Genomic DNA, 26,844 nt, shown 5'->3' with positions numbered 1-26,844 from the left:
AAAGCTGTGCCTGCCAAAGAATGGATGTTTCTGTAGATTGAAACATAGAGCATCAAAATAGTTTAAGCTAGAAATAATGCTTTGAAAACAAAATCCTATTTCCTCAGGATTCCTCTGGACACAGTGAAAAACTGTGGTTCTGGCTTCTACCCTAAGTGTCAAGGATGCACTATTTTGTCTGAGTGAATGTAGTGCTGCCCCTGAATTCAGAGACTATCCTCACTGATTATTTTTTTTGTCTTCATAATTCACAGAGGGAAAGACAAAAATGGTCCAGGTCAAAGATCCAGTGGGCTGTAGGGAATTTTCTAAGCTGTATCATTTACATTTAGATTTACTGGTAAAATTCATCTGAAGATTTAGTTTCGCTAAGGATACTGTCAGATACTTTCAGTTCTCTTTCCTGTGTGTAGCTAGACCCTTTCACAGCTTAATTGCTGCTGAGCATATTTTATTACCTTACTAAGGTGCTTGGCTTCTTGCCTTCTAATGTTTCTGTTTTCTGACATAAGCCTGCCACTGTTAAGAAGCATTACCATTGTTCAGGGCACTTGCTTAAACAACATATGCTTTGTTCCTCTTAAGCACTCTAAAGAAATGTCATCTGAAGGGTAATGGAGAAAAAGACTGTCAGACCTTTCATAAATATTGTCATCTGAGATCAGCTTGCTGTCCTATAGCCTTTCAGCCCAGAAAATACAGAAACCAATTTATGAGAGAAAATTTGTTCCATCTAAAAATCATTGTAAAAATGGAGATAAAAATAAGGTTTCTTAAGTTTAAAAATGCCTGATTTGTAGTAAGTAAATGAACAGACAGTGATGTAGAGATTGTTTTTCTTAGGTAAATTACATTTTAGCTAGGATTTTCTATACGTACAATGTTTTGGATTAACTACTCTAAATTCTCTTTTGTAGTTTCAGGATTATGGTGCCTTTTCCTAATATGATTTGAAAGTGGATTGGATTTTGCTAAAGTTGGGAAAGGTACTCAGTGCAGAAGGAAGTAGGATTCATGGATTTACTCACAGATATATTTTACATGTAAAACAAATCTAATTCTGCAGTCATTTTCATTCATAGAGAAAATAAAAATACAGCTGAAGAGATGCATTACCACAAAGAACTGTAGAAAAGTTTAGAGATAATGTGTAGACTTACTCAAAAGGACATTAGCAATAGGCATAACCTGCCAAGAATCCACTGAGTAATTTTACTTGTGACATTACCAGTACTAACAGAAAAAAAGTTGTGAAGCTTTCTTTGGTTCTTTGACATTAGGCTCTATTAGTTAACCCAAATAATAGATCTTTTTCTCTCTTTAGTTTACTTTAAGGATGGATACCAAATATCTCTTAAAAATTAAAGAAAAACCAAAGATAAAGTTTCTGAATTCCTTATTTCACATTCTTCAAGTTTTAAAAACTTGTGTTAGGTGTAGTTCATAGGTTTTAATGCAGAGCTGCTGCAGGAGGAAAAGTAATTAGCTGGAGGTGGACTCTTCTTTGCTTAATTATCTCATCTCCAACAGAGCTAAATTCAGCTCTTGACATGTGCTGGCAAAAATCTCATTCACACACAAGCAACATTCAGCTGAAGCTCTGCAGTAGATCATGCTCCAGCCCCACCAGATGACATTTCTTCTTCAGGTATATCACTCTGGGTATTGTGTATGCTTCTGGCAAGTTATATTGCAACATAGTTGCTTTGTTTGATTTTAATAACAGCATCCTTCATGGACCTATACCTACCTTAGCCTTATCACACTTGTGCATAGTGTCATAAAAGATAGCAAATATAGTTCTTCATTATCCTCTTATGGTAAGAGAGAATATTAGGTAAGTATTAAAAATACTTACTCTTGGCATGAACATTTAAAAATTCTTCCAGCATATCAAAACATATGTGTCTGTCACGATCTCATGTTCTCTGATTCAGATGCCCTTGCACAGAGATTTTTAAACTACAGATAAAAATCTGAATACTTCAAATTTAATTCATCTCGTAAGCAACATAATCATCCCTGCACAGGAAGAATAAGAAAGACAAATATTCTTTTTGTGGAAAAAAAAAAGAAGAGTGTTCAGCTATTCATATGCCTTCTCTTATCTGCTGGAATGCACAAGTTGGGAGGTTCATAACCAAAACTCTAATCTTCTGAAGCAGCTCAAATGTCATGGCAAGCTGTCACAAGAACTACCAATGTACTGATACCCTTGCAGCCTACCGAGGTCTAAATTCAAGAGGTGATAGCACCATTTATGCTCCCAACATGGACACCATTAGCCATAGTTACTCCAGTATTGATCTCAATACTGATCTTGTTTATAAATGATGAGATAGAGCCACTTAAACTCATCCCTCAATGGTTTGGAGGTACTATTTATACCAGATTCAAAACTGTCAAACCAAGTGCACCTTATACTTTCACAACATTACTGAGGAGGTCTGGTTTCTCTGATCTCTGCTCTCTTCATTTGTATGAACTCAAGGCATCATACAGGCTTTAGGTTGGAAAAGATCATAAAGATTATCTAGCTTCAATCCCATTGCTATGGATGGGGTTGCCGCTCTTTAGATCTGGTTGCCCAAAGCCCCATTCAAGCTGGCCTTAAATACCTGCCGGGATGGGACTTCCACAGCTTTGCTTGGTGTATAATCAATGAAAATTATATAAAGGCATATTACATAATCAAATAATATTAAGATATAACAATAATGAAATAAGCAAGAGAGTTAGGCACAGCAAGACAAAGAGAATAAATAGGATGCTTACCCGTGTTGTGGGCTTGCTCAGGAAACTCCAGTGGAGTCAATCTTCCAAAGAGAAAGAACCTTCCCTACTGGTAGTCAGCTCTTAAATGGGTGTAGGAGAGGTGGAGCCAGGCTCCACCCCTTCCTGCAGCACAGGTGAATTGCTTTCACCTGTGCTCCCAGGGCTGACTCATTGCTCACCTCAGGTGATTAATCAGAGGTTCAGGCCGTGACTCAGCAGTTCCCATACACTTGGAAACCTATTCCAATGTCTCACTACCCTCTGAGTTGAAAATGTCCTACTAAAATCTAATCTAAATTTCCTCTTTTAGTTTAAAACCGTTCATCCTTGTCCTGTTACTATCTGCCCATGTAAAAAGTCAGTCTCCCTCCTGATTATGAACTCTGTTTAAGAACTAGGAGGCTGTAATGAAATCTTTCCAGAGCCTCCTCTTTGCCAGGCTGAATAAGCCCAGCTGCCTCAGCCTTTCTTCATAAAAGAAGAGCTCCAGCCCTCTGATCATTGTGACCCTCCCAGTCCAAAAGCTCCACATCTTTTTTGTACTGGGGGCCCTAAACCTGGATGTGCTACTACAAGTGGGTTCTCGTAAGGGCACAGCACAGGACAATCACCTCCCTCTCCCTGCTGGCCACCCCTCTTTTGATGGAGCCTGGGATTCAGTTAGCCTACTGAACTGCAAGCACATATTGCTGACTAACATCAAGCTTTTCATCCATTACCACCCCCCAAGTCCTCCAACTCTAAGTTCTTTTCCCAGTCTGTACACTCTGTTGCCCAAGTGCAACACCTTCACGTGGACTCGTTGAACCTCATCAGGTTCATGTGGGCCCACTTTTCAAGCTTGTCCAGGTCCCTTCCTTCTGTTGTATCAACGGCACTGCTCAGCTTAGTGTTGTGTACAAACTTTCTGAAGATGCACTTGATCACACCATCTGGGTAACAGATATTAAAGAGCACTGATCCCAAGAGAGACCCCTCGGGGACACAGACGCCACTTGTGACCAGCTGAACATAGATCCATTGACCAGAATCTTCTGACAGTGATAGAATAGGGGGGGCATTCCTTCTGTGTTTTGTAGTTTGCCCCGCACCAGCCCGATTGGCATCTTAAGGGAGTATCTTGTGGGTGATACTTTGAACTGAGTGACAACTGACAGGCCACTTGTCTTCATATGAAGTACTACCCCATTTTTTTTTTCAGGTACTTTTTGAAACTCATTGGTGATCTGCACCAGTGAGAGATGAGAATCTTCTTGTTGCTTTGCCAGTGAGGCATGAGTATGTGGAAGAGCTGGGGCCTGTGGAACATCATTAATGTGTCTGAAAACTCAAAAGACAGGCACATGGGAATGGATCACATCTGGGAGGTCATGTTATTTCAGTTTCTGATTCAGGCAGGATTATCCACATTAATGAGTGACTGCTAAATTCTGTAAAAAAACTGTGGTGGATACCAGCTAAAGTAAGACGTGACTAATTTAGAAATAGGCAAGAAAAAAAGCTTGAATATTTTTACAAGGACTCCGATCTAGCCACCTAAGTTGTATTAATTATACAGAGCAATTCTGTTATGCTAAAGCACACCTAGGATCAGAGGCCACAAGTGACTTGACTTTTTTGGGGGGAAACTGTACACCTCAGCTTTGTGGCAGTTGTTTGGCTAACTGGTTTTGATAGCCAAGAAAAATCTTTTCATTTAGGGCAGAGTGATACCTCACTCTTAGGATAACACAGAAGAGCTTAATTTTAATGAAATAAAAGGATTCACTGTTAGGCAAGTAACTTCACAAGAAGTACTGGAACACTGGGTATCCTGACCAGCAATTGCCTGAAGTATATAGCTGTAGGTAGGCATCAGGTTCTGGTGGAAGTGGAAGCATTTTAGAGCCTGTGGTTCTTCAACATGTAGATAACAGCACTGTATATTCACCAAAAGAGCTGGGACTTCTGACCTTGAGCAATGGGAGATGGGCACATCTGCTCTTGAACACAGACTGTTCAACTGCCAAAAGAGCATAATGTCCCAGTATCCCAGCCACAGTCTTCTCTTAGAAGCCAGATGCTTCTAAGTACTACTTTTGGAGTCTCTCTCTTTTTTTTTTTCTTGGTCAATATTCTTACTTTTGAGACAATCTCATAGATTTAACAAGAACGCAGAGATCCTCATTAAACCTGCTCTAGAAAATACAACCTTTCAGACTCTTATCTTTTCCTGTTCCCTTAACTTTAATTGTTTAGGAGCTAAGCCATCTTTCTGTAAAAACCATTTGTCTTGTCTAGTAAATTCAGTTTCAATCTTCTTTGTTAGAGACAGCTCTTATTTCCTTTACTTCTGCAGTGATTACTCTGTAGAGCTTTTGCTTGACCTCACTTCTTATAAGAGCTGTAGATGCAGCTTCTGCTTTCTTGGCACTGTAAATGCCGTGCATTTTCTCAAGGTAGATAAGAAAGACCATTTCTTTCCTGTCCTAAAGCGATTCACAGTTGTCTGTAAATTTTCTCTCTTCCAGTCTGGTAATACTTTATTATTTCGTGTTTAAATTATAAGACTGATTCATAGTCTGCAGGTTTAGGAAGATAATGTATGGTATACCTGGAATTACCAGTAAAGGTTGTTGTATCTCAAAATTCTCCACGATGCTGTCACTGTTTATTAAATATATGGTATGTTTAAGTTATAAACTCCGTCCAGATAGCTTGGTGATGAGAGAGAATGTTTTGAGCTGTATGATTTCCATTGAAATAACGTGGAACTGAACAGCCTTGCAGTTTCAATTCTTGTTCAGACCCAGAAAACAGGAGAAAAAGTATATCATTCTTCTAACAAACTACCAGAAAGGTTGCATTTCTGCATATATGAATTGCAGTGAACATGCAGTACATGAAAATGCTAGACCGAAGAACTTTAAACTTATATATATATATATATATATTTGTGCCTCTTCTGTGGAATTCCACGTTGATTGCCTTAAAGAAATTTAGTTTCCATGCTGCCCCTTCAACTGAGGTTATTTTGTATCTTGTATTTTCAGCAACAATTTGAATACCTGAAACAGTATTTCACTATCAAACTTGCTGGTCTGTGAAGAAAAAGCAGAAGTTGCAGTACTGTATAGCTGAATTTGCATGCTCAAGTGTAAGAACAAGAAACTGCCCGAAGCACAAGCACATTTCAAGTTATGTTGAAGGAGGTCCATAGAATTCAAAAACTAATGTGTTGCGGTACATTAGCAGTCTTTTCAGTGCTGTGCTTCATAGCAAAGATTTCCTTAATCTCAGCAGACGTTTCACTGCGCATCTGTCTCACAGAGAGTGAAAATGTTATTTATTTAATAGGATTCAAGAGACTCACTCTTGAATCCTCTCTGAGAAGGGAGAACTGCCTTCTCCCTTCTAATTTGAAATCATATTCCATATACATCCACTTGCTGCTGAAGCATGTTCATGACAGAGCAGCAAGATGGCTATATTGAGCAGACCATTTTTAAAATATTGTCAGTTAAGCATAAGGTCAAATGTTCAGTGGACATAAACTTCACTGATAGATACAGCTGAAAATTTGATGTAAGAGAATTTTATTGCTATTATTTTGCTAATTATGTAAAATTGGATAATCAATGAATTACCTTGCACCAATATTCTTGATTTATCAATTTCTGCAAGGTTTACTTTACTTACAACGTTTACTTTGCTTACAATATTTTCTTTCCTTGCTCTTTCAGTAGTTCTTCAAGAGCATCATCCACTCCTTCTTTAAGCCCCATTAGTGTAGGCTTCAGCAGAGAAACTAAGGCAACACTGAGGCCTACTGTGCTTCTGACCTTCATATTTGCCCATGGGATTCATAAAATAAAGTACATATTAGATGAAGGTAGATTCATAAAAGCTTTAAGAAGGATCATCTTACCTTGGTACACAACCTGACAAGCTTGTGTACACAACCAGCCTACAAGCTTGTTCTAGGACACTGCCTTTCGCAGAATTTATAAGCCCTTTCCCTGTCATGATGTATGCCCATAGCATGATGAGACTCCTTCAATGTCCTCAAGAAAAATAGCAGACAAAAGTAGTCCTCTCTCACCTGCTGGAGTTCAGCCAACAGTAGCCAGCTACAGAAATTGCTGTAGTAACACCAGTTACTCCTTTAGTGTTACTTATTGAAGACTTGGAGAGTAAAGAACTTAGTTGGTACCTATGTAGTAATGGCTAAGACTTTGAAAAGGCTCTTGTGCCTATGCAGCATCATCATTCTGTGCAGCACAGCTAATCCATTGCTTTGTGCAAGCTAACAACCCTATAGTGGTTTTGCTATGGAAAAGAGAAAACATGAAACATGTTGCCCTCTCCAATATGCATCAAAGCTCAGAGGTCTGCATTTTAGGAAGGTAATGTATTTAGGATAGCTTGGATGTAATTTTTGAGGCTTAGGATATGCCTAGGTTTGCACCAGATCTCACTATAAAATACTATTTGGTGTTCTTTTTTAGAGTCATGTTAGTTTTAGAAATTATATTCTGTAAATAACAAGGGGGTATAACTGTTGGTGACAGAGAACAAGTGCAGGTAGTACAGAGAGGCTGTGGAGTCTCCTACTTTGAGATTTTTGAAGGCCACCTGGATATGGTTCTGGGCACTCTATTCTGAGTGGCACTACTTGAGGTGGGGTTGGACCAGATATACCCAGAGGACCCTTCCCACATCAATTATTTTGTGTTTTTGTGTGATATGAAGCAGAAAGAGCTTTTTGCTGGAGGTGGTGGGCAGGTTATTTTGCAGATTTTTGTCTTAGTAATTGCTCCAGTGTCTACTCATAGAAATCAGTAAAACCCATCAACCTCTAGGTATATCTGTCAAGTCTGATAAATCTCTTTATGTGAAAAGAGAAAAACAAGAAATTAGTATTGATAATACTGAGATATACTTCCTCTTTCATGGCATGTAGTTGTATTTATACTGAAATTCTGTTACTAGCAGCTTAGAAAAGAGAATATTTGCTTGCTGAAAAAGGCAGGAGAAGAATGTCAGGGCTACAAGGGCTGTTCTAAGCAAATTAAAAGGAGGAAATAGACCATGACTGTTCAGAGAGGCTCAAAACAATAGAGTCCTTGAATTTGAAATAAGTTGTTACTTTTACATGTGATTACTACATTAGAATACAGAAATTAATCTGTAGCCTCACAGTGCAGATGTGCATGACTTCAGCTGAACAAAGCAGTTAAGGACCACTCTGAAGCAGGAATAATAGCCTGCTGTGAACTTTCAGAGCGTGGACTCCACAAAGTGCCCGCAGGCGTCTGGCTGAGCTCATCAGCCCGCATGGAACCAGCAGAGAGCAATGTTCTTTTTCTTTTTTTTCTTCAAATTTTCTCTTAGCTGGCAGGATATGGCAGTCATTCTTTCAGACTGGGTAGCACTGTAGATCACTAACAGAGGGTTAATGTATACACATATACTAATTTATGCATGTGTTACCTATGTGTGAGAAATTTATTTTAAAGCTATTAACTGTATTTTTTGTAATTATATTTGTTGAAAGCCTAGATTTTCTTCATGCTAGAGACAACAAAAACTGTGAAATAGCTGTCACCTGCCCTGTGTCTGAAATGATTGACTACCTCAAGGGAAGTTGCAGCAAAGTGGGAGGTCACTGTCTTCTCCCAAGTAATTAATAATAGAATGAAAGGTAATGGCCTCAAGTTGCACCGCAGGAGGTGCAGGTTGGATATTAGGAAAAATTTCTTCTCTGAAAGAGTGGTGGAGCATTGGAACAGGCTGCCCTAGGTAATGGTGGAGTCACTGTCCCTGGAGATATTCAGGAAAGGTGGACATAATTTACTGGGCATGATGGTGATTAGTTGACAGATGGACTAGATGATTTTAGAGGACTTTTCCAAACTGAATGATTCTGTGTTTCTATGATTATTCCCAAATGTAATTCTACTGTGTTCTTCATTTAAGTGGAATTACATGTTTACAGACATTCTCATTTGTTAAGATTTCAATTCCCTACAAAATGATAATGATTGAAATAAGTTTGTCCTAAGCTTTTGGAAAAGAGACAGGCGACACACTGGACTGTTTTTTTCCCCCATAAGTTTTAAAAAATTCTTATCCTAAAAAAGCATACCAATTCTATATAGAGAACAGATTAAGGAATATAGACATTGTCAAGGACACTGTTTGGCCTGGTTTTCATGAATATGTTTATTGATGAACGGAGCTTCTGAAAAATTTCTGGAATTATTCTAATTATAAATTATTGAAAATGTATTTTTCATATTTTATTTTATTTTTCTTATTTTTACAAACATTTGAAAGTGACTGAATTCAGTAGAACGATGAAAAATAGTATTGTTTAAATTGAAAACAGTCTCTTTTGATGCAAAGATACCTCCTAGACTCTGTTTTTCTGCAAGCTGTTCTTTTTTATCCATCTGAATTGCTGGGATCATGATTTGTTGTTGCTTTCTTATGAGCAGGATTTTGAAGAGCTGCCATATATTGGTATTGGTGATAGCACTCTTGTCATACCTACCATTGCATTTCATTTGTCACAGGTGTAGAGAGCAGTGCAGTTTAAAAATAAAATAAAATTTGGCACGTGGAAAATGCAGTGCTCTAAATGCACCTTAGAAATTCTGTAAGCAAATGGTCATAGCACTGACCACACAGCATTACATACACAAAATGTATAAAGCTCTATCATTTACAGCATGCTACATACTGTAAGTACATAAATAGGTGTGTAGGTAGTATCAATTTATTGGTACAGCACAAACACCCACTTTTGGAGCACTGTTTCGGTAACAAAACATATTGCATAGATTTATCACGTCTTCAAATTGTCAGGCACAATGCCTGTGTTCCTATTTCTTTTAGTGGGTTTACTTTTTTTGTGCTAAATCATTATTACATGAAGTTCTTTTTCCTTGAAACTCATTTTTTATGATGAAGGAAAGAGATGCATTTCTACCTTCTGTTTTTTTATATCATCAGAAGCAGCTGAAGCTCAAGAGTGTACTGGTTTTTTTATGCTTTCAGCTAGGTTCAGAAGTTTCTTTAGTCATCCAGCATAGTTGGCCACGATGATCAGAAATAACAAATTGTTTGCTGGCAGATTTTCCTTTATCTTTTCCAAAAATCTCCTGTCTTCAGGAGATGTTAGGAGTCTATGGAACTGGAAGAAAATATTGCTCTCTAAGAAGACTTAGTAATAAAATCAGTTAGGATGTAGTCTGTCCTATGAAGAAGGATAGACAAACGTCAAGATGTATACGCTAGATGTACTTGGGAGTTAGTGACATGAAAAGATACTGTCTGTGAAATCACCACTGGGAAAATTCCCTAGGAGCAGACACGAGTGGTTTTTGTCCACTGAGTTGTAAGTTGTCCCCCAGGAGAACTTGCCTCCTGTGTGAAATTATATTGCTCATCTTGCTGAAATTGACGAGTGTATCATCTTAAGATTTCTGTGCTAGTGCTGAGATGAAGTACAATCAATAAGAAAGAAAAACTCTGCTCATTCAAGCTCCTGACAGAATAACAGATGAAAGTAAATACATCATATGAAGATGTGTATTACCCATGGGCAGATTGTCTGGTGTGAACATAAATAATGCCAGGCTAGTGGGACACCTAAGGTTAGGGAGAGTACAGTGTAATTGCAGCTTGTCTATTGATGCTTTAACAGCAATCCAAAAACACTTTTTAAATTCTGACATCTGCATGTGAGGTTTTTTGCTGAACGTGTGAGAGGGTCTGCAGGGCTAGAAGACCAATAAGGGAAATAAGACTTGCAGCTCTATGTTAGAAGTGGATTTTCAGAAATGCCATCTTTTTTGGGATGCTATCCCAAAAATAAATATAAATTATAGAAATTGGTATAGATTATAGAAACAGTTACCTCAGCTCCTTAAATTGTGGAGCAGTCCTGTTTTTATTAAAGGGGACCATAGGTGTCTAAAGGAGTATGCAAACAGTTTTAAACAAGCATTAAGAAGATTGAATCTGTAGTAAAAACACAGATTGATGTTCACAGTAAAATTATTTACATTCATAGGCACACAGAGTGTGCTCACACTGACCACTGCAGGAGTGGTCATCCATGCAGTTCAGAGGATCAAACTGCAAATGTTTGAAGTTTCTGAGTGAGAGGGATGTCGCAAATGAGGCACTGACGTCAGATGCCTGAAATACGTAATGTAAACAGCCTCTAAATTGTCTAATCTTGCTTCCTGTAAACAAAAGACCATGTTATTTTTCTCAGAAAATGGATTAAAGAAGATTTTTAGTATACTGCCTAATATCATTTGCAAGATTTTGAAATCTTTTTTTACATAAAATTTATTCAAAGCATTTCAAAGTTGAGTACATTCAGATTTGTGTTCTAATGGTTGTACCAGCTGTGCCTTTCTGAAATGTTGGTCTTCTCCGTTTTGTCTTCTGCATTTTCCACTACTGAGTACCCATGTGTACACCATGATAAGTGACTTCCCAGTGTTATTCCAATATTGAGTAGATGTGAGATTGCATAAGCTTAGGTCAAAAAGCTTTTCTTTTCACAACTTTTATTATTCTGTGATTCTGACTTTCCCTTCTTGAGACATAGATGAGTTGGGTATTGTTCCATCAGTGGTTTTGTGAGTTCTGGGTTATGTTGCACACAATAACAAATTCTTGTTTACACTTATTTTTTGTCTCTTAGTTGTAGAAAGACTACATTAAACCTTCCTTTTGCTGCAGTGTGGGGCCATCCAAGCTGATCTCATATTCCTATGCCATTTTCCATGTTAGTCTCTCGTACTGGCGAGGTTTTTCCTTCCACAGTGTTCTGTTTCAGTACAGTCAAATGCAGTGCTTTTTAAAGCTGTTATCCTTAAACTTTAGGATATAACACAATAAAATATCCGTCTGGGTTTTGTTTGAATCAGAAAGTTGTATAATCTGCCATCTCTAATACAGTATGCTTTAGATTTTATTGTGATGTTGTAAAATTAAAATATTTAACTACTCTGGAGTAAAACCCAGTTCCTAAGATAAAATGCACGTTTCAACTCTTAATTTTGATGTCTTCTGGGTTACATTTTGAGATGTGTCTGAATTAGCTTTTAGGCCATTTTGATATGCCTTATTTTAATTGGACATAGTTTATGCAATTTAATTATTTTGCCATAGGATAAAAAATTAGAAACCCTGGAAAAAAAAACAAGTATGTTAAGTCAAGGCAATCTTGATAAAGTATTAGGCCTGTAATCATTATATATGTATGAAGTGTTTGGCAAAATCTACTTTCTGTTAAGAAACGGTTTCTGGCGTTGTATGCTGTTAGTCTATAAATCTTTGTGGATGTAAATTCTGTTTATTTATGCTGTTATTTATGCTCAGGACTGACATCTGGCAAACTAGTCAATACCCTCAGGTTATTTTCTCAAGTACTGAAACCAGATTGACTGTCTGCCAATTCTATGGAATTTCATCCATTTTTCATGAGTTTTTAAGAAAAAGTAGTATTTTTTCTGTTCTAATATGGAATAGAATTGGGGGGGAAAAAAAAAAAAAAAAAAAAAAAAGCAGAAACAAATTGAGACTGGAAAAGAGGAGTTTGCAGAAGCAAAATCCATTAGGTAAGATTATGTGGGCCAAGGTTCCAGCACTGTGCATATGGTAGCTCTGCTTATGCTTCACTACATGAAAGTTTGCTAGTAGTACCAAGCTAGTCCAGTCCTTGAGTGAAGTCAGTTCGTTGAGAGGGAACAGCTTCTTGAAATTGAAATCTAGCAAGACAGAGGAGATTAATCAAATAAAGTACTTCAGAGAGTTTAAGTTCTGGCTTTCTTGATTTGAAGACATATGCTTCATTTGGTCAGTTCAGTCTGCACTTCATAAGCACTTTAAGTTTCTCAGTGACATGAAGTTTTCATGTTGCAATATCTGTACATAATTTTTTTACTGCTCTGTTCCTCTGAATCTCTCATGTCTTGTTGATACTTAGTGACGTAGCCTCACCTCTGAGCTATTCTACAGTACTGGGTTGCTGAGCCTAGAGTTCCTAGGTAACTCTATATAGTTGTGCGCAGACATAATTTTATGCTACCATAAGAGAATAGTTTTCCACTCAGTATTATTTCTGAAAGAAGATGAGCAAGATGATTAGTGTACTTGATAAATGACAGTCTCTCAATTGCTGTATCAAAAAAATGCATAGTTGGAAATAGGGTAAAAAAAAATTACTGAAGAATTATTCCTTCAAAATTTTCTCTTAATCGTGATCTCTTCTTGAAACTCTTTTGATATCTATAGGAATGTTGCAGAGTTCAACCTCCGAAAGGTAGAAGAAAAGGTTGTAAAATGTCATACATGAAAATAAAAAAGCAACAAACAGCATAGGATTCTTTGCTTACTAGAAAAAATAAGTGAATTTTAGAATTGAGAAAAACGGACTTTTTTAATAGAATTCCAGTTTTAGAAGGGTTGACATAGGTAGTAAGCTGCAATATGTGGTTACTCAGACAAACCTGAAGATTGCCATGAATTAAACACATAGGTCTCTCTGAAATGAACATATCTTATTTATTTCCATGGAAACTGTAATGGATACAAAGGGCACAATAACACTGTTTGGTAGAACAAATTCTCAGCTACAAAACACTGTTTTTCAACATAGTCACCAGCATTAGTTATGCGTTTTTGCCAGTAAATGTAGTGATCAGATGTGATAGTCTGTCCAGGTTCTGGGAAATCCATAAGGATCACCCCTTTCCCAAAGGGCAGTGTACATCAGTTTACATGTCACCACTCCATGGACTCCATTTTGATCTGGCTTGCATCTGTGACACCATGCCTCGTCACTGGTAATTATATGATCCAGGAAACTGTCACCTTCAGCCTTGTGTTGGTTCAGTAGGTCCTGACAAACTTGCATATGGTGTTCTTTCTGTTCCCATGTGAAGCATTGGTGAGACCTACCTGGTGCAAACTTTGTGATATTCCAGTGTTGCCACCATTGTTTTCAATGCATTTATGCCAATATTCATCTCCATATGCAGTTCCCTAGTCATAACCTGCTGGTTCACATAGCTGAGCTGATCAGCCAGGCAACAGCCACAAGTTCATTTCATGGTGTGACAGCTGCGGCTGGCATTCAGAATGTTGCTGGTCTTTCACATCGCTGTCACCACTGCTGAAACACACTATCCACCACCTCACAGTGCTCACGTCCACTGTTTGGTTTCCAAAAATATGTCAGTGAATCAGTGAATGTCAGTGGGTACCAGTTTTTCCACGTGAAAGAGTTCAGTGACACACCTTTGCTTCAGACACACTTCCATGTCAGACACCATTTTGTCAAACTGCCCTTCAATTGCCATCTGTCACATGGCAACAAAATGGAACAGAATGTTGGGGGGGGGTAGGTTCAACCTCTACTACCATAGCAACAACATCTCCTTCTGATGTCATGGGCCAACATAATAAAATAGGAGGCATTACTTTCTGAGCAGCTCTTGTATATCTCTGAGTATTTTATGCAGGTTTAACCTTTACTGATTTATTTATTTTTTTACAATATGGAAACCTGTTAGTAAGTAACATTATTAAGATTATTAATTTACAATAATTTGTATTTAGGAACATAATTGTGGTTCATATATTTGGCAGACTGAAAAGTGAGGAAATTGTATATATCAAGTAAAACTCAGCAAGCTTTATGTTGGAATCCCTGGGCTTAATATAAGCTGAAAGATGAATGAAAGAAAGTAAATATGTTGCTTACATTTTCACTTGACACTGGCTGGACATGAATTGCAAATACTTTGAAGGATATCATGGAAATGCAAAATAATCTCAAGGGTAATGGACAGTTCTAAATGGAGTATAAATTTAGATAAATATTACATAATGCATTCAAGACAAATGGTATTATATAGAAGCATTGTTGCAACAGAGTGCTAGATAATGTTTAAGCTCTTCAGCCCTCACTATTCCCCCTCCAAGTCACTTTTGAGACATAAGTAGATGGAAATCTGCTTGTAACATGGCTGAAAGGGGACACAGTATGATCCCCTCCAAGTCTGTGCTTATAATCCCTTGAATGTGGCTCAGAATCCATCTATATATTTACCAATGCGACCAAACAGAGAAGAAAAAAGATACTAGTAGCGGTACCAGTTGCCCCACAGTCTAGAAAGCTTAGACTTTCAAAATCTGACTCTGATAGGAGTCTGAATGAAGTTTCTACTAATAATAGTTATGCAGTTAATCACTGATCTTCCAGCCCTTATTCTATCATGATGTAGGCTGGTATGTTTACAGATTCCACATACCATACCAGTGCTATGTCTGAACTTGTGGCTGTTGCTGGGGGTTCATTTTTTAATGTAAGTACAGCCTGATTCCTGTCACAGATATTATTGTGAATGCATTTAAGACTACTGTGAACTCGTCAATTAGGTGGCACACTGTCCCTCAAAATGTGAATTGTGTTTTTTGTTTTTTTTTTAATATTTTTATACTAGTTTGAAAGCTTGTAAGCACATCTGAGACATCTCATGGAATATTAATGCTTTCAAATAGATGCAAATATAAATAAATACACACAGCATTTCAGAAGTTGGTAATGTGTATTATGTGATGTAGTTGCTGAGAATTAATTTTCACAAAGTATCATCTGTTGAACTAACAGAAAAATCATCACAGTGCCTTTTTCTTCTTGTTCACTGGAATCTGAATGCATCATTGCAAAACACATCAACATCTTCCTATGCTGTTTTGCAGTTTGTGGATTGCTGCATACTTTCCTACATACTGTCTGTCTTGATGCTGAAACTTGAGATGAAATCTGCCTGTAGAGTGCATAGAACAGCATGTAAGGCAGAAGTCTTTTTTTGGTTGGGAAAGAGAAAATTGTTTTGGAGTTTCCTCTTCCAAAAGTTCTCATAAACATTTCTTGTTACAGCAATAGGTGTAGAGTGCTCTGGAAAAGAGTTCTCAAGGAGAGGGTGGTTGTTCAAATGTGGTTGATTTTGACTTGATACACAACAGACTTAAATCCCATGACGAATTACTGAAAATGTAAAAAAAAACAGAAAAGCATACAGGGAAAGCAAGCATGGAAGTGAGAATGAGAAGAACTAAAAAAGTAGCTGAAACATTATTTGAGTCTGACAGAAGTGAGCGTGCAGGAAGTAAAAAAAAATCTGACTATATGATTGCAAATTGAAATAAAAAAGTACACACTGCCAGTTAGTAAAGTATCCTGACACCAAGGTGGTAGAAAGCAAATATCACAAAGTGAAAAGCACATGTTCACAGCTGGAATGCACAGCTCTGTTAGATACAAAAGCCAGATTCTGCCCGTTTCTTCTGTTCTTTCTCTATTTGCCAAGTATTGTGCTGGTGCTCACTGAAGAGGCCATTAGGGTGATGTCTCAGCATGACCATGTGCACACATTGTTTGGCTGGCAGAAAGTCTGCTTGGGAGCATGGACACCGTTGCTGCTCTTCTGTTTCTGCTCTCCTGTAGCTCATGCTGCCTCATCCCTCTCTGCTGTGGATTTTTGGGGTATCAACAGCACACGTCTCAGCAGCCATTCCATCCTGATCTGCTAGGGCTCCTGACTGCCAGTACGAAAGCAGCAGAAGAGCAGGAAGTGATAGGTTAAAAAAAAAATGAAAGGTCTGAGTTAGGGCAGCTAAGCAAGGTAGCGTTCATTTACCTTCTGTTCCCGTGTGTTCCTACTGTGGCTTGCTTCCGCCCAGCTGCATGTGGCCAAGCATCACTAGCTCATTATCTGTGTCTCCATTCAGTGCCTCTGCCACTTTCATACATGCTTAGGCAGGATGTGTCATTTGCTTCTTGACTATAATACTACAGAAAATTCACATCAATAAACAACTGGCAGTACAGTTTTCCAATACTGGTCATTTAGTATGTTAGCTTTTAAAATGTCTACTGCAGCTGTGACAATAGCATTAGACTGTTTTTACATGAGAATTGTCTGGTTGTTCTGTGATCACAATAGGATGATCAGAGTCTAGTTTATCCATCTGCAGACATTATTGTCTCATAAAACAGTGTCCCAGTGCTATGATTGCTTCATTAGGTTTATGCTACATAGACATAATTATGCAGGAACTAAGAATAGCTCATCTAATTGAAAATAATGATTATAGAGAAAGAACAGTTTTGATTACTGTTACTAAGCAAGTACATACTGTACAACCATTCATGAACTGCACAGAGTACATATGGGATTATACAGTGTGTTTGTTTTGATTAACAGTTTCTTTCCTGATCCTGACTACAAGTTAAAGGTGTTGTTGTTTATTTGCTATTATAATCTTTTTTTTAGATACCTAGGGGGACCGATGAGGAGGCAACTTGAGCTGATATTTTTCCATTAAATTATGACAAGCTAACCTTTGAAATAACATTCAGCATTTATCCCCATACATATTTTAGGGAGGACATAAATAAATCTTCTCCAGGCACCACAGATGAAACTGTGGGATTTTTTTATGTCTGTGTTTATACTAGAACCCTATGGGATTAAGCATCTTTTTAGAAATGCAAAGTCTACCACACATCCAAGTCAGTGCTAACTTGTAATTCTTCCTTTGTCTAAAACACACAGAACTTTTCTTTATTCCTTGAAAATAAAACTGAATTTTTAGATAAAAGTAATAGAAAATTTGAGGGTTTCATTTATTTTATTTCTTTTGAATAATATTGCCAGGCCCATGGGATACAAATGGTTGCTTTTATTGTCTTCCTAATTTACTCTTACTTCAATTTTCAGCAAGAGCACAGTAAGAAAACTCCTGAGATGATGAAATTGAATATAACTGTTTCAGAAATGTTATGCATATCTTGAGTAGGTCTGAAAAACTGCTGTTTTTGCTATGTTTAGCTTCCCCTCAGTTCTAATGAACCATTTTATAGCTCTAGGCTATCCGCTAGCACTGAAAGACGCAGCGAGCGCTGCTATCAGGGATTTTTAAACAGATGACCATTTAAAAATGAACTGATGAAGGAAGATGGGAGAAAAAGCAATGCCATCACGTAGTAACACAGCAATCAATTTGTGCAGTCTGAAGTGAGAGGCATTTGCACAAGCTATTCTGAAGACTTTTTAAGAAATAACAGAAGGAAAAAAAGGGAGAAGCTGAGGGCAGATTACTTCATGAAAATATTCTGAACTGTTTTCTTGACTTTTGAAAGTTGCCTTTTCCACACTGTTTTGGATTTGAAATTCAGTGAATTACAAGAATGTAAGCATGGTAAGTCCCCATTTATACAAATGCCTATTGAAGACATGAGTTTTTGATCCCATTCATTTCCAACATAGTCTGACTGTGGGAGACATTCTCAAATTTTTGGGCCAATGTACCACAATTTTGCTTTTTACCCGGCATTGATCATTAACTTTGAAATCGTATCATAGAATCATTGAATCATAGAATGGCTTGAACTGAAATGGATCTCAAGTATCATCAAGTTCCAACCCCTCTGGCACAGGCAGGAAATGTTGTCAAAGTGTTGTGTTTTTTTTAAAGGCATTCTGCAGTCTCTCAGAAGATTGTGTGTCCTGGTCTCAGAGCTCCCTGTTCAGGAGTGTAGTGTCCCAATCTGACCTCCTGTACACTTTGTGTTCCATGTGTTAGCATTTGACCGTATAATTATAATCTCTGTTTCATTTGGATACTTGTTGTTTTCCTACTTAGAAAGTCTATAAAGCTGGGTTGTAAATTGTGTATCTACAAGTAAATATGATACAAGGATGAGCAGGGCTGAAGAACTGAGAAGAGTAATTTGTGTGCTTCGATTTGCAGTTGTAGAGAGCATGTAGCCATAACAATGTACTGTACAGTAAAGTGTACAGTAGCTAAGGGAAGCAATACTTTATTCTCTCATTATTGGTGCAACACATAAAAGACTCCTCTGCATATAACTTGTTTTCTACTCTGTACAGAACTGCACATGCAAGAGCTAAAGCTGATGCTGCGGATCAGGCTGCTCAGTCTGCTCGTCAGGAAAGTGATATTGCAAGAGCAGTTGCCAGAGAACTTTCACCAAATTTCTACCAACCAGGTAATTATAGATTGCTTTTGGTTTGTGGCCAGTCTTTGTTCCTCACAGTAAAATGATTCTGTGTTAAATATTAAATATTATTCCATTTTGATAGTTGTCATTTTTTCAGAAACAGTAGTTAGGTAGTGAAGATTGCATGCTGCCCCAGATTTTGTTTTCATTTTTTAATTATTTGTTAATATTGCTTTGTATTAAAAAGTGACAAAAAGTTGGAATCAGGCTTACAGCTTTGGCTGTTTAATAGCTTATTCAAGATGATACCAACATAAGACATCAGAGAACATAAATAAACAGAAATTGAGGTTTCTATAGTGTTATTAGGGAAAGGGTTGGGGCTTACAGGTCTTACAGTCTACCTTTGTATCCAGGTTTAAATGTGTCTTTCTTGGGTGACCTTGTGTCACATGGGTGACCAGAATTCTAGACTATGCTCTACAGAAGTATTTTGAATAGTAAGATTTTATAGGCTTTAACGTGATATCAGTATGTACCTTTCACTGTTGGAAATCGCTTCTATACATCCTTGTCTCTGGATTCATCATATTAGTGGCCCATATTTACTCCCATTATACTGAAATTGTTTTCTTTTTTGCATTATTTCATTCTTTTATCAGTTGATGAACTTCCAGTCTATAGCAGCAGTTCATCTCATTAGTCATAAGTCAAGAAATCCTAATTTTAGTCATGCTAAGAATCACAGAATCACAGAATAGCCTGGGTTGGAAGGGACCTCAAGGATCATGAATCTCCAACCCCCCTGCCACATGCAGGGCCACCAACCTCCACATTTAACGCTAGACCAGGCTGCCCAGGGCCCCATCCAATCTGGCCTTGAACACCTCTAGGGATGGGGTATCCACAACCTCTCTTGGCTGCCTGTTCCAGGCTAAGAACTAATAGTGGGGACCCTGTGAAAAGAGAACTTGGTTGAGGATAAAAATGAGGGAGTTAAAGCATCTGGATTGAAAGTATTTCAAAGCTGCTAAGCCCCTGAAATAAAGAAATGGCTAGAGGACTCGAGAGAAAATATAAGTACATGATGGTATGAAATGCGACACCAAGAAATTCATCAGAAAAGGTTTTCCTTTGTGCTAAGTTGTCTTGAAAATAACTTGTGGTGGGAAAATATAATTTTTCTCTCTAAGCTTAAAGAGCTTTGAGTGATCAGGAGGTAAGCTGTCAGTAAGGAGTAAACGTACATAGCAAATCAACAAAAAAGAGAGAAAATTTAAAGTACATACACTTTTCTGTAAAAAAGTTTAGCATTTCTCTCTAAAGAAGTTATTTCTGCATTACCTAAGGTGTAGATGCATTTTAAATAAATATGAAAATCTTTGATAAAGCTCTCAAATTTCAGACTTTTAATATGAGACACTCTGGGCTATATATCCCAGTATTACACACAATTTATAATTACAGTGAATATTCATAAGTCATTGTACCATGACAGTTCTCACTTCCCAATTGCTTTTCTCTCTCGTGTTACGTTCATTAAAACATTCATCAAGAACTGCCAAGAGGTTCTAGCTTTTTAATGTAGCTCGAAATGAGATTGAAATGAGAACAAAGTGGTAGGAAGCAAAGTAGCATTCAGTAGGTATGAATAATAGTGTCAGTCTGAATCATGAAGATTGAAGCACTATAGAAATCTTCAAATTTAGTTTACCAGTAAATAATTACCTTAATATTTGCATATTGGGAAAGCAAGTATGATTGGAAAGATCTAAGCCATAGTCTAAGTGGTCATAAGCCTACAAGGAGCTGTTTCATGTAACCTTATTCAGCTGGGACTCAGGAAAAATTTTCTTTAGCTGTAGCAGAGATTTGGCTAGTGATTGATAGCTATAATGATGGCATATCTTTGCAGAGTGCTACCCACAAGGCTGTAGGTTTCGTAGATTGAACAAGTGTTCCAGTCTTCATAGAGACCAGACTTTACAGGCCTTTTTATTACCAAATAAAACAAATTTTGAGAAATGCCAGCGCTGACCTGTTTGTTTCCTCCAGGCATCACTAAACTTGCAGATGTGTCAGAAAAGAGCATATCAGGACAGGAAACAAATGAAACCTGAGCCATTTTCTCATTCAAAGGAGTCATCTAGGGACAGTTTGAGATTTTCTTTGCTTAGAGAAAAACAATAAAGGCTGTTTTGTGTCACTTGTTAAAGCCTAGAGAAGGGTAAATGACTAATGGAAGATGTAATAGAAAAAAAAAGGCTTTTGGCACCCAGTAAAAAGGGGGAAGATTGTTCTAATCTTGAACAAGTTTAATGGATGTGACTGACCTATTTATGCTAAATTCTACAAGGCATCCCTAGCATTTACTTTGTAAACATGCTGTCAGGAGGTAAACTAAAGTATGAACTTACACAGGCTGGACAGCTAAGCTGTAATTGTCTGTATGCATACATATCCTGCAGCAAATGTATGCTGTTCTTTCATTCAGTTTGAATGAATAACATTTGATTACATGAAAGAGGGTAAAAGTACTTTGCTGCAGGGTAAGAGTCTGGGCACTTTACCATGGAGCAATTAAGCTCTGAAAATTCAAATCTGAATTGTTTTATGGCAGATTATTTGTCAAGCCAACCAGCTGCTTGAAGAATACACACTGCTCACCAGAAAATTCTTCCAGCCTTTGACCTCCCGCGCAAGGCATGAGAGCAATCAAGAAGCAATTTAACAGTTAACACGTGCTAGAGAAGTGAACAGAATTTTAGATGAAATATATGAACAGCAAATGAAAATTTTCTAATAAAAGGAATTATTAGTATTTACCACCATTATTTCCTATAATGTTTGGGTACTGTTACAGCAATAGTATTACTTAATATTTTGCAATAAAGTTTCAGAAATAAAAGCATTTCAAGCAGTAGGAAATTTCTGCAGATTTCTAATGTCTTAAAGAGAAATTGTATTTTAAACTTTCTTTTGACCAGATGTTGATGTCTGTAACCTCGGAAGAAAGCACATCCTCCCCATCTTCCTCCTCTCTGCCGTCTCCATCTCCTCCAGTTCACTAAATGCAAACTCCATATGGACAGGAAGGAGAGATTTCTTCCTGGTGTTAATTAACAGGAATGTTCTGGCTAAGCGCATGTGGTTGAGGCCAGATATTTTTATTTAAGAAGCCAATTACAGTGAACATTTTTCCCTGATTAGAGTTACCAGCTATGCTATCAATTTGTGCCTTAAAGCGTAAGGAAGCTCACTAGTTATTCTTAGTCATATATAATAAGTCTTTTCAGTTTTTTAAGTGATTTGACATACTGCTACATTATCCTCATGCAACTGGTGTCTAGATTCTTCCTGTGACACCTCTTCTCTACAATTTATTGCTTCCATCTTCTTTTTACACATCTGCAGAAGTCTACAGAAGTATACAAAGGCACTGGAGTTGTATCTGACAGTCAAAGTAATAAGATGGGCTAAAAGAAAAGGTGGGCTTCAAGCATTGTTCTTGTTCTGTTCTTTCTTTTTCTAACTATTGGCTAGCCACATGCCTTCCAAATTTCTCACCAATCCTGCCAAATCCTAAATATGGGTGCCCCCACCCACATCTTTTGTCCTGCTCAGTGTGAGGACTTGTTGGCATTCTGCATCCAACCCACCGCACTGACAAACACACGTGCTGGCTTGGCTTACTCCCCAAACCTCCTGAATGCACATGGGACAAAGAGCAGGCTTGGGAGAAAGCAAAGGAAGGAGAGGTTGCAAATGAACCAATTTCATTTTTCCAGGATTCTTTCTAAGTTTTTCCAAAATAATTTTGAGTGACATAATGAATTGACTTGATTAGGGGGGGGAAAAAAAGCACATAATTAACTATTTAAGCTAAAAAAAGAGAGCCAATTTCCTGTAGAGAAGTAAAGCTATTGAAATCACTGTAATTTTGTCAGGCTTCTATTAAGTATTGAACTAGTTAATTTACATCTAGATACAACTTGTGGATTGCCAATAAAGGCTATCAAATCTGTCTGCAAAGCTAGCTGGACTATCAGGCAGCTAGCCTGCTAACTGCAGTTTTGTCACTGTTAAGTTGCTATCCTGAAGTACCTTCTTAAAAGCTAGCCTTAGGTATACCTCTCTGAGCTGCCACTATGGGAAGTATGAAAGAAGGAGGATGGTGCTACCTTAGAGTTCTAATTGCCTCCTTTTTCCTGTTCAAAATTACTCGTTTGCCCCCAAAAAGAAGCACGAACTCCAGGACACAGAACTGGACCACTACTGTCCTTATCCAATAAATTTTTACATTGGTCTGTCCAGGTGTCCATTAGCCAAGGACAAGATGAATTAGGGACTATCACATGAGAGTATTATCACAGCAGTCAACATTTCCAATATAAACACTATTTATAACTGCATCATAAATATTTGTTGCATGTTGAAGTTCAGCTAACAAAATCTATACTGTGAAAATTTCTCTTACAGTGTGAAATTTCACCAGAGGATGGTAATTTATTTTAAAAGAATTTTATTACACTAGTGCATATTTGAATTATATTGAAAAAGGGTCTTATTTTTATTTTTTAAACACACGATATGGGTTACACAAAGTTGTTGGTACATCCAGTTCTACTCAACCACATCAATTAGCACTTGTTGCTGAACTGTGGGCTCTTTTGATTTTGTTTTTACAGGAAATGGAGAGTTAGAGATGTATTTCAGAGGAAACGGTAGAATGCTAGAAAAAAAATCTTTACAGCTGCATTCCATCTTTGCCAGTGCATGAAAAATAGATGGCTAACACGCAGAACATTTTATTCAATGAAAATGTGCAATACAGCAGAAGTAGTGAGTGTTTAGAGAGAGAGATCTAAAAAAGGCGTATGGGATTCAGATTATAGACCTGAATAATGTAGACAGGTGTAGTATTTTTTAGAATGATGTAGAAGATCACAGTGAGAATTTGAAGAGAGTGAAGATTTCTAAATTTTAGTCTTGTTACAGCTATTTACTCAGATCTTAATCTAAACAGATGGCAAATACGGAGCTGAAACATAACCAGCATAGAATTGGTAGTTTTGGTTTTTGTTTGTTTTTTGTTTGTTTTTTTATGAGATTAAACAGGATGAAGAGTGTAAGAAGAAAAGAAAGAGGAACCTGGAACAGAGTAATCTGTGATTCTCTGTAAGGGAATATTGCAAACCAAGAGTTTAGCATTGTTAGCATAGACGTTAGAGATCAAGGGAGAACTGACATTATGTCAGGAAGATGAGTGGCATAATGATTTCTCTTAAAATACAAAAGCTTAGTAGTATATTTGGAAAGATGCCTGAATAGGATGGAAGACTAAACAGATCACATGCCTTAATTTTACCAGAATTAAACTGATTGTTGGATTTGTATGGTTCTGACATTTCCAGTGCAGCAGTCAGTTCTCTTAGCCGACTTCAGACTCATAACATTCTTCACTGATTCCATTGCTAGATGTAAGAAATCAGTTTTTCTAGAAATTTGAAGCAGCTTAGTGAATATTGCTCTGTTTTTGGAGGCATTCAAGGCAAGGCTGGATATAGAGCCCTGGGCGGCCTAATCTAGTGGGTGGCAGCCCTACCCACAGCAGTTGAGTTGGAGGTAGATGACTGCTACAATCCTTTCCAAACCAAGCCATTCTTTGATTCTGTGTTTTTATAATACATTGAACCCGAATATTGGAAAATATTGAATTAACACTTTACCTTTCATGAAAATTGATAAAACCTCATATTTTAAAAGCAGTGTATTTTTGATCCCTTATTTTGCTCCTGTTTTGTATCTTTCAAGTTCATAATTTCAAAATTTCTACAATGCAAATGGATAAATGAAATCTGGTGTAATCATATGATGATAAATCACAGTAGCAAGTAAATATCCCTTTGAAATATCTAGAGTTTAAGTAAAGACAGCAGTGTATAAATCTGTGACTAAAATGGGCACTGTCTGGTTATTTTCACGTCACTTTCCACATATAAGTCATTCAAATGTAACATCAGTTGTTTTGTGACATATTTTTCATATCTTCCCAGTAGTGAATGTGAATGGCACACAATTCACAAGCATGAGTACTGATGTCTAGAACCTGACCAATATACACCAGGTGTATATTGCAGAATCAGTTGGAAGGGATGTCAGAAGATCATTGAGTCCAACCCCTCTGGCTAAAGTGGTACACTACCATAGGTCACACAGGTAGGCATCCAGATGGGTCTTGAATATCTTCATAGAAGGAGACTCCAGGACCTCTCTGGCCAACCTTTTTTAGTGCTCCATCACCCTTACCATAAAGAAGTTCTTCTGCATGTTTGTATGGAACTTCTGTGTTCAAGTTTTAGGCCATTGCTTCTTGTCCTATTGCTACACACCATTAAGAAGAGCCTGGCCTCATCCATTTGCCTCCCACCTCCAAAGAGATATCAGGCTGAATAGACCCAGGTTACTCAGTCTTTCCTCATAGGGGAGATGCCCCAGGCCCTTAATCATCTTTGTGGCCCTCCTCTGGTCTCCTATAGGAGACCAACCTCCCTTCACCTCCCTGAAGGGAGGTTGTAGCGAGCTGGGGGTCGGCCTCTTCTCTCGTGTAACTGGTGATAGGACTAGAGGGAATGGTTTCAAGCTTCGCCAGGGAAGATTCAGGCTGGATATTAGGAAATACTACTTCTCTGAAAGGGTGGTCAGGCACTGGAATGGGCTGCCCAGGGAGGTGGTGGAGTCACCGACCCTGGAGGTGTTCAAAGAACGTTTGGATGTTGTGTTGAGGGATATGGTTTAATGAGAACCATTGGTGACAGGTGGATGGTTGGACTGGATGATCTTATAGGTCTTTTCCAACCTTAGTGATTCTGTGATTCTGTGATTCTGTGATTCCATCTTTTTTGAACTGCGGAACCCAGAACTGGACACAGTAGCCTAAATGTGGACTCACCAGGGCAGAGTAGAGGGGGAGAATCACCTCCCTTGACCTTCTGGCCATGCTCCTTTTAATGCACCTCAGTGCCAGACTTCTTTTATTACTGCTAAAATAGAAAGGTGTTCGGAATAAAACAGTGCAAGGCAGAAAAACCTGCTGTTTCCTACATGTTTGTATGTGGCCCAAGAGGCAGTGTATCTGATATAACTTCAACAGTCTGTTACCAACGTCTTGCTGGGAACGTGTTTTAACATGGAATAGAAAGGCTATGCAAAAGGGGAGAATCTACTAAGAAAAAAATAAATAACAGAGCCATAAGTATTTTGTTTTTAATATAAAGCTTGATAGCCAAATCAGCCCTGTTTTGATTCTGAATTTCCTTGAATATGTTGTATTTTCTGATTTCATAATGTTTTCAAAAGGAAGATCAGCTGTGTCTAGGTAGTTTTCCTGTCTGATTCTAAGAGGAGTACTGCTGATTGTTAATAAGAAAAAAAAAAAAAGGAAGTGAAAAATAGCAAGGAGAGAAAAGTCTAATAAAATGACATAGAAATTGGTAGTTACTTCATCCTAGTCTTCACTGAGTAGCCAAATATCATGGGTGGCATGTTGTGTATTTTTATAGTGTGAACAGTATTATTCAAATGAAAAGGTACTAGTGAAGTGATATGCTGAAATCACAAGCTGCAACAGAATATAACAAATGTCTCAGTAATATTTCACATCTAGGAGAAAGTGGATGCTATTATTTACACGTGTAATTACTCACCAAATTAGTTAGTAGTATTACTGGACTTAGTCTAAGATGAAGACAGTGACCTGTTCCTCAGAAGCGCTATAAGAAGCCCTTAGGGACTGGCAGACTCAGCCAGTTGGAGTTGAGATGTGAACCTGCTCCTGTTGAGGTCAGTTGCCAAACCCCATCGAGCAGATTGGTAGCCACGCTCTTGAAATGTGATACAGGGGGAGAAGCAGCTGATACTATTCCAGTCTGCATATAGAGAAGAAGCACGTCATGGAGAAGAGGGGTAATAGTCCCTTTTCTGCGTGACGCAAGTGGCATTCTGAAATACTGTGTCTAACTTTGGGCATC

At 37.8% G+C, this 26,844-nt stretch overlaps 1 protein-coding gene across 3 annotated transcripts in view; it reads left to right on the top strand.

Moving 5' to 3' along the window:
• JPH1 (junctophilin 1) overlaps positions 1 to 26,844 on the top strand; it is an 83,288-nt gene that overhangs the window by 36,244 nt on the left and 20,200 nt on the right. For all 3 annotated transcript variants that reach the window (XM_031604829.2, XM_090137726.1, XM_031604830.2), the window contains exon 3: positions 18,744 to 18,862. In XM_031604829.2, coding sequence (XP_031460689.1) covers positions 18,744 to 18,862 — 119 coding nt within the window. The remainder of the gene's footprint in view (positions 1 to 18,743; positions 18,863 to 26,844) is intronic.

Source organism: Phasianus colchicus, chromosome 3 (assembly GCF_987193195.1).
Source record: "Phasianus colchicus chromosome 3, bPhaCol1.hap1.1, whole genome shotgun sequence".
NCBI classification, from domain to species: Eukaryota; Metazoa; Chordata; class Aves; order Galliformes; family Phasianidae; genus Phasianus; species Phasianus colchicus.
This window is presented reverse-complemented; position numbering and strand designations above follow the sequence as displayed.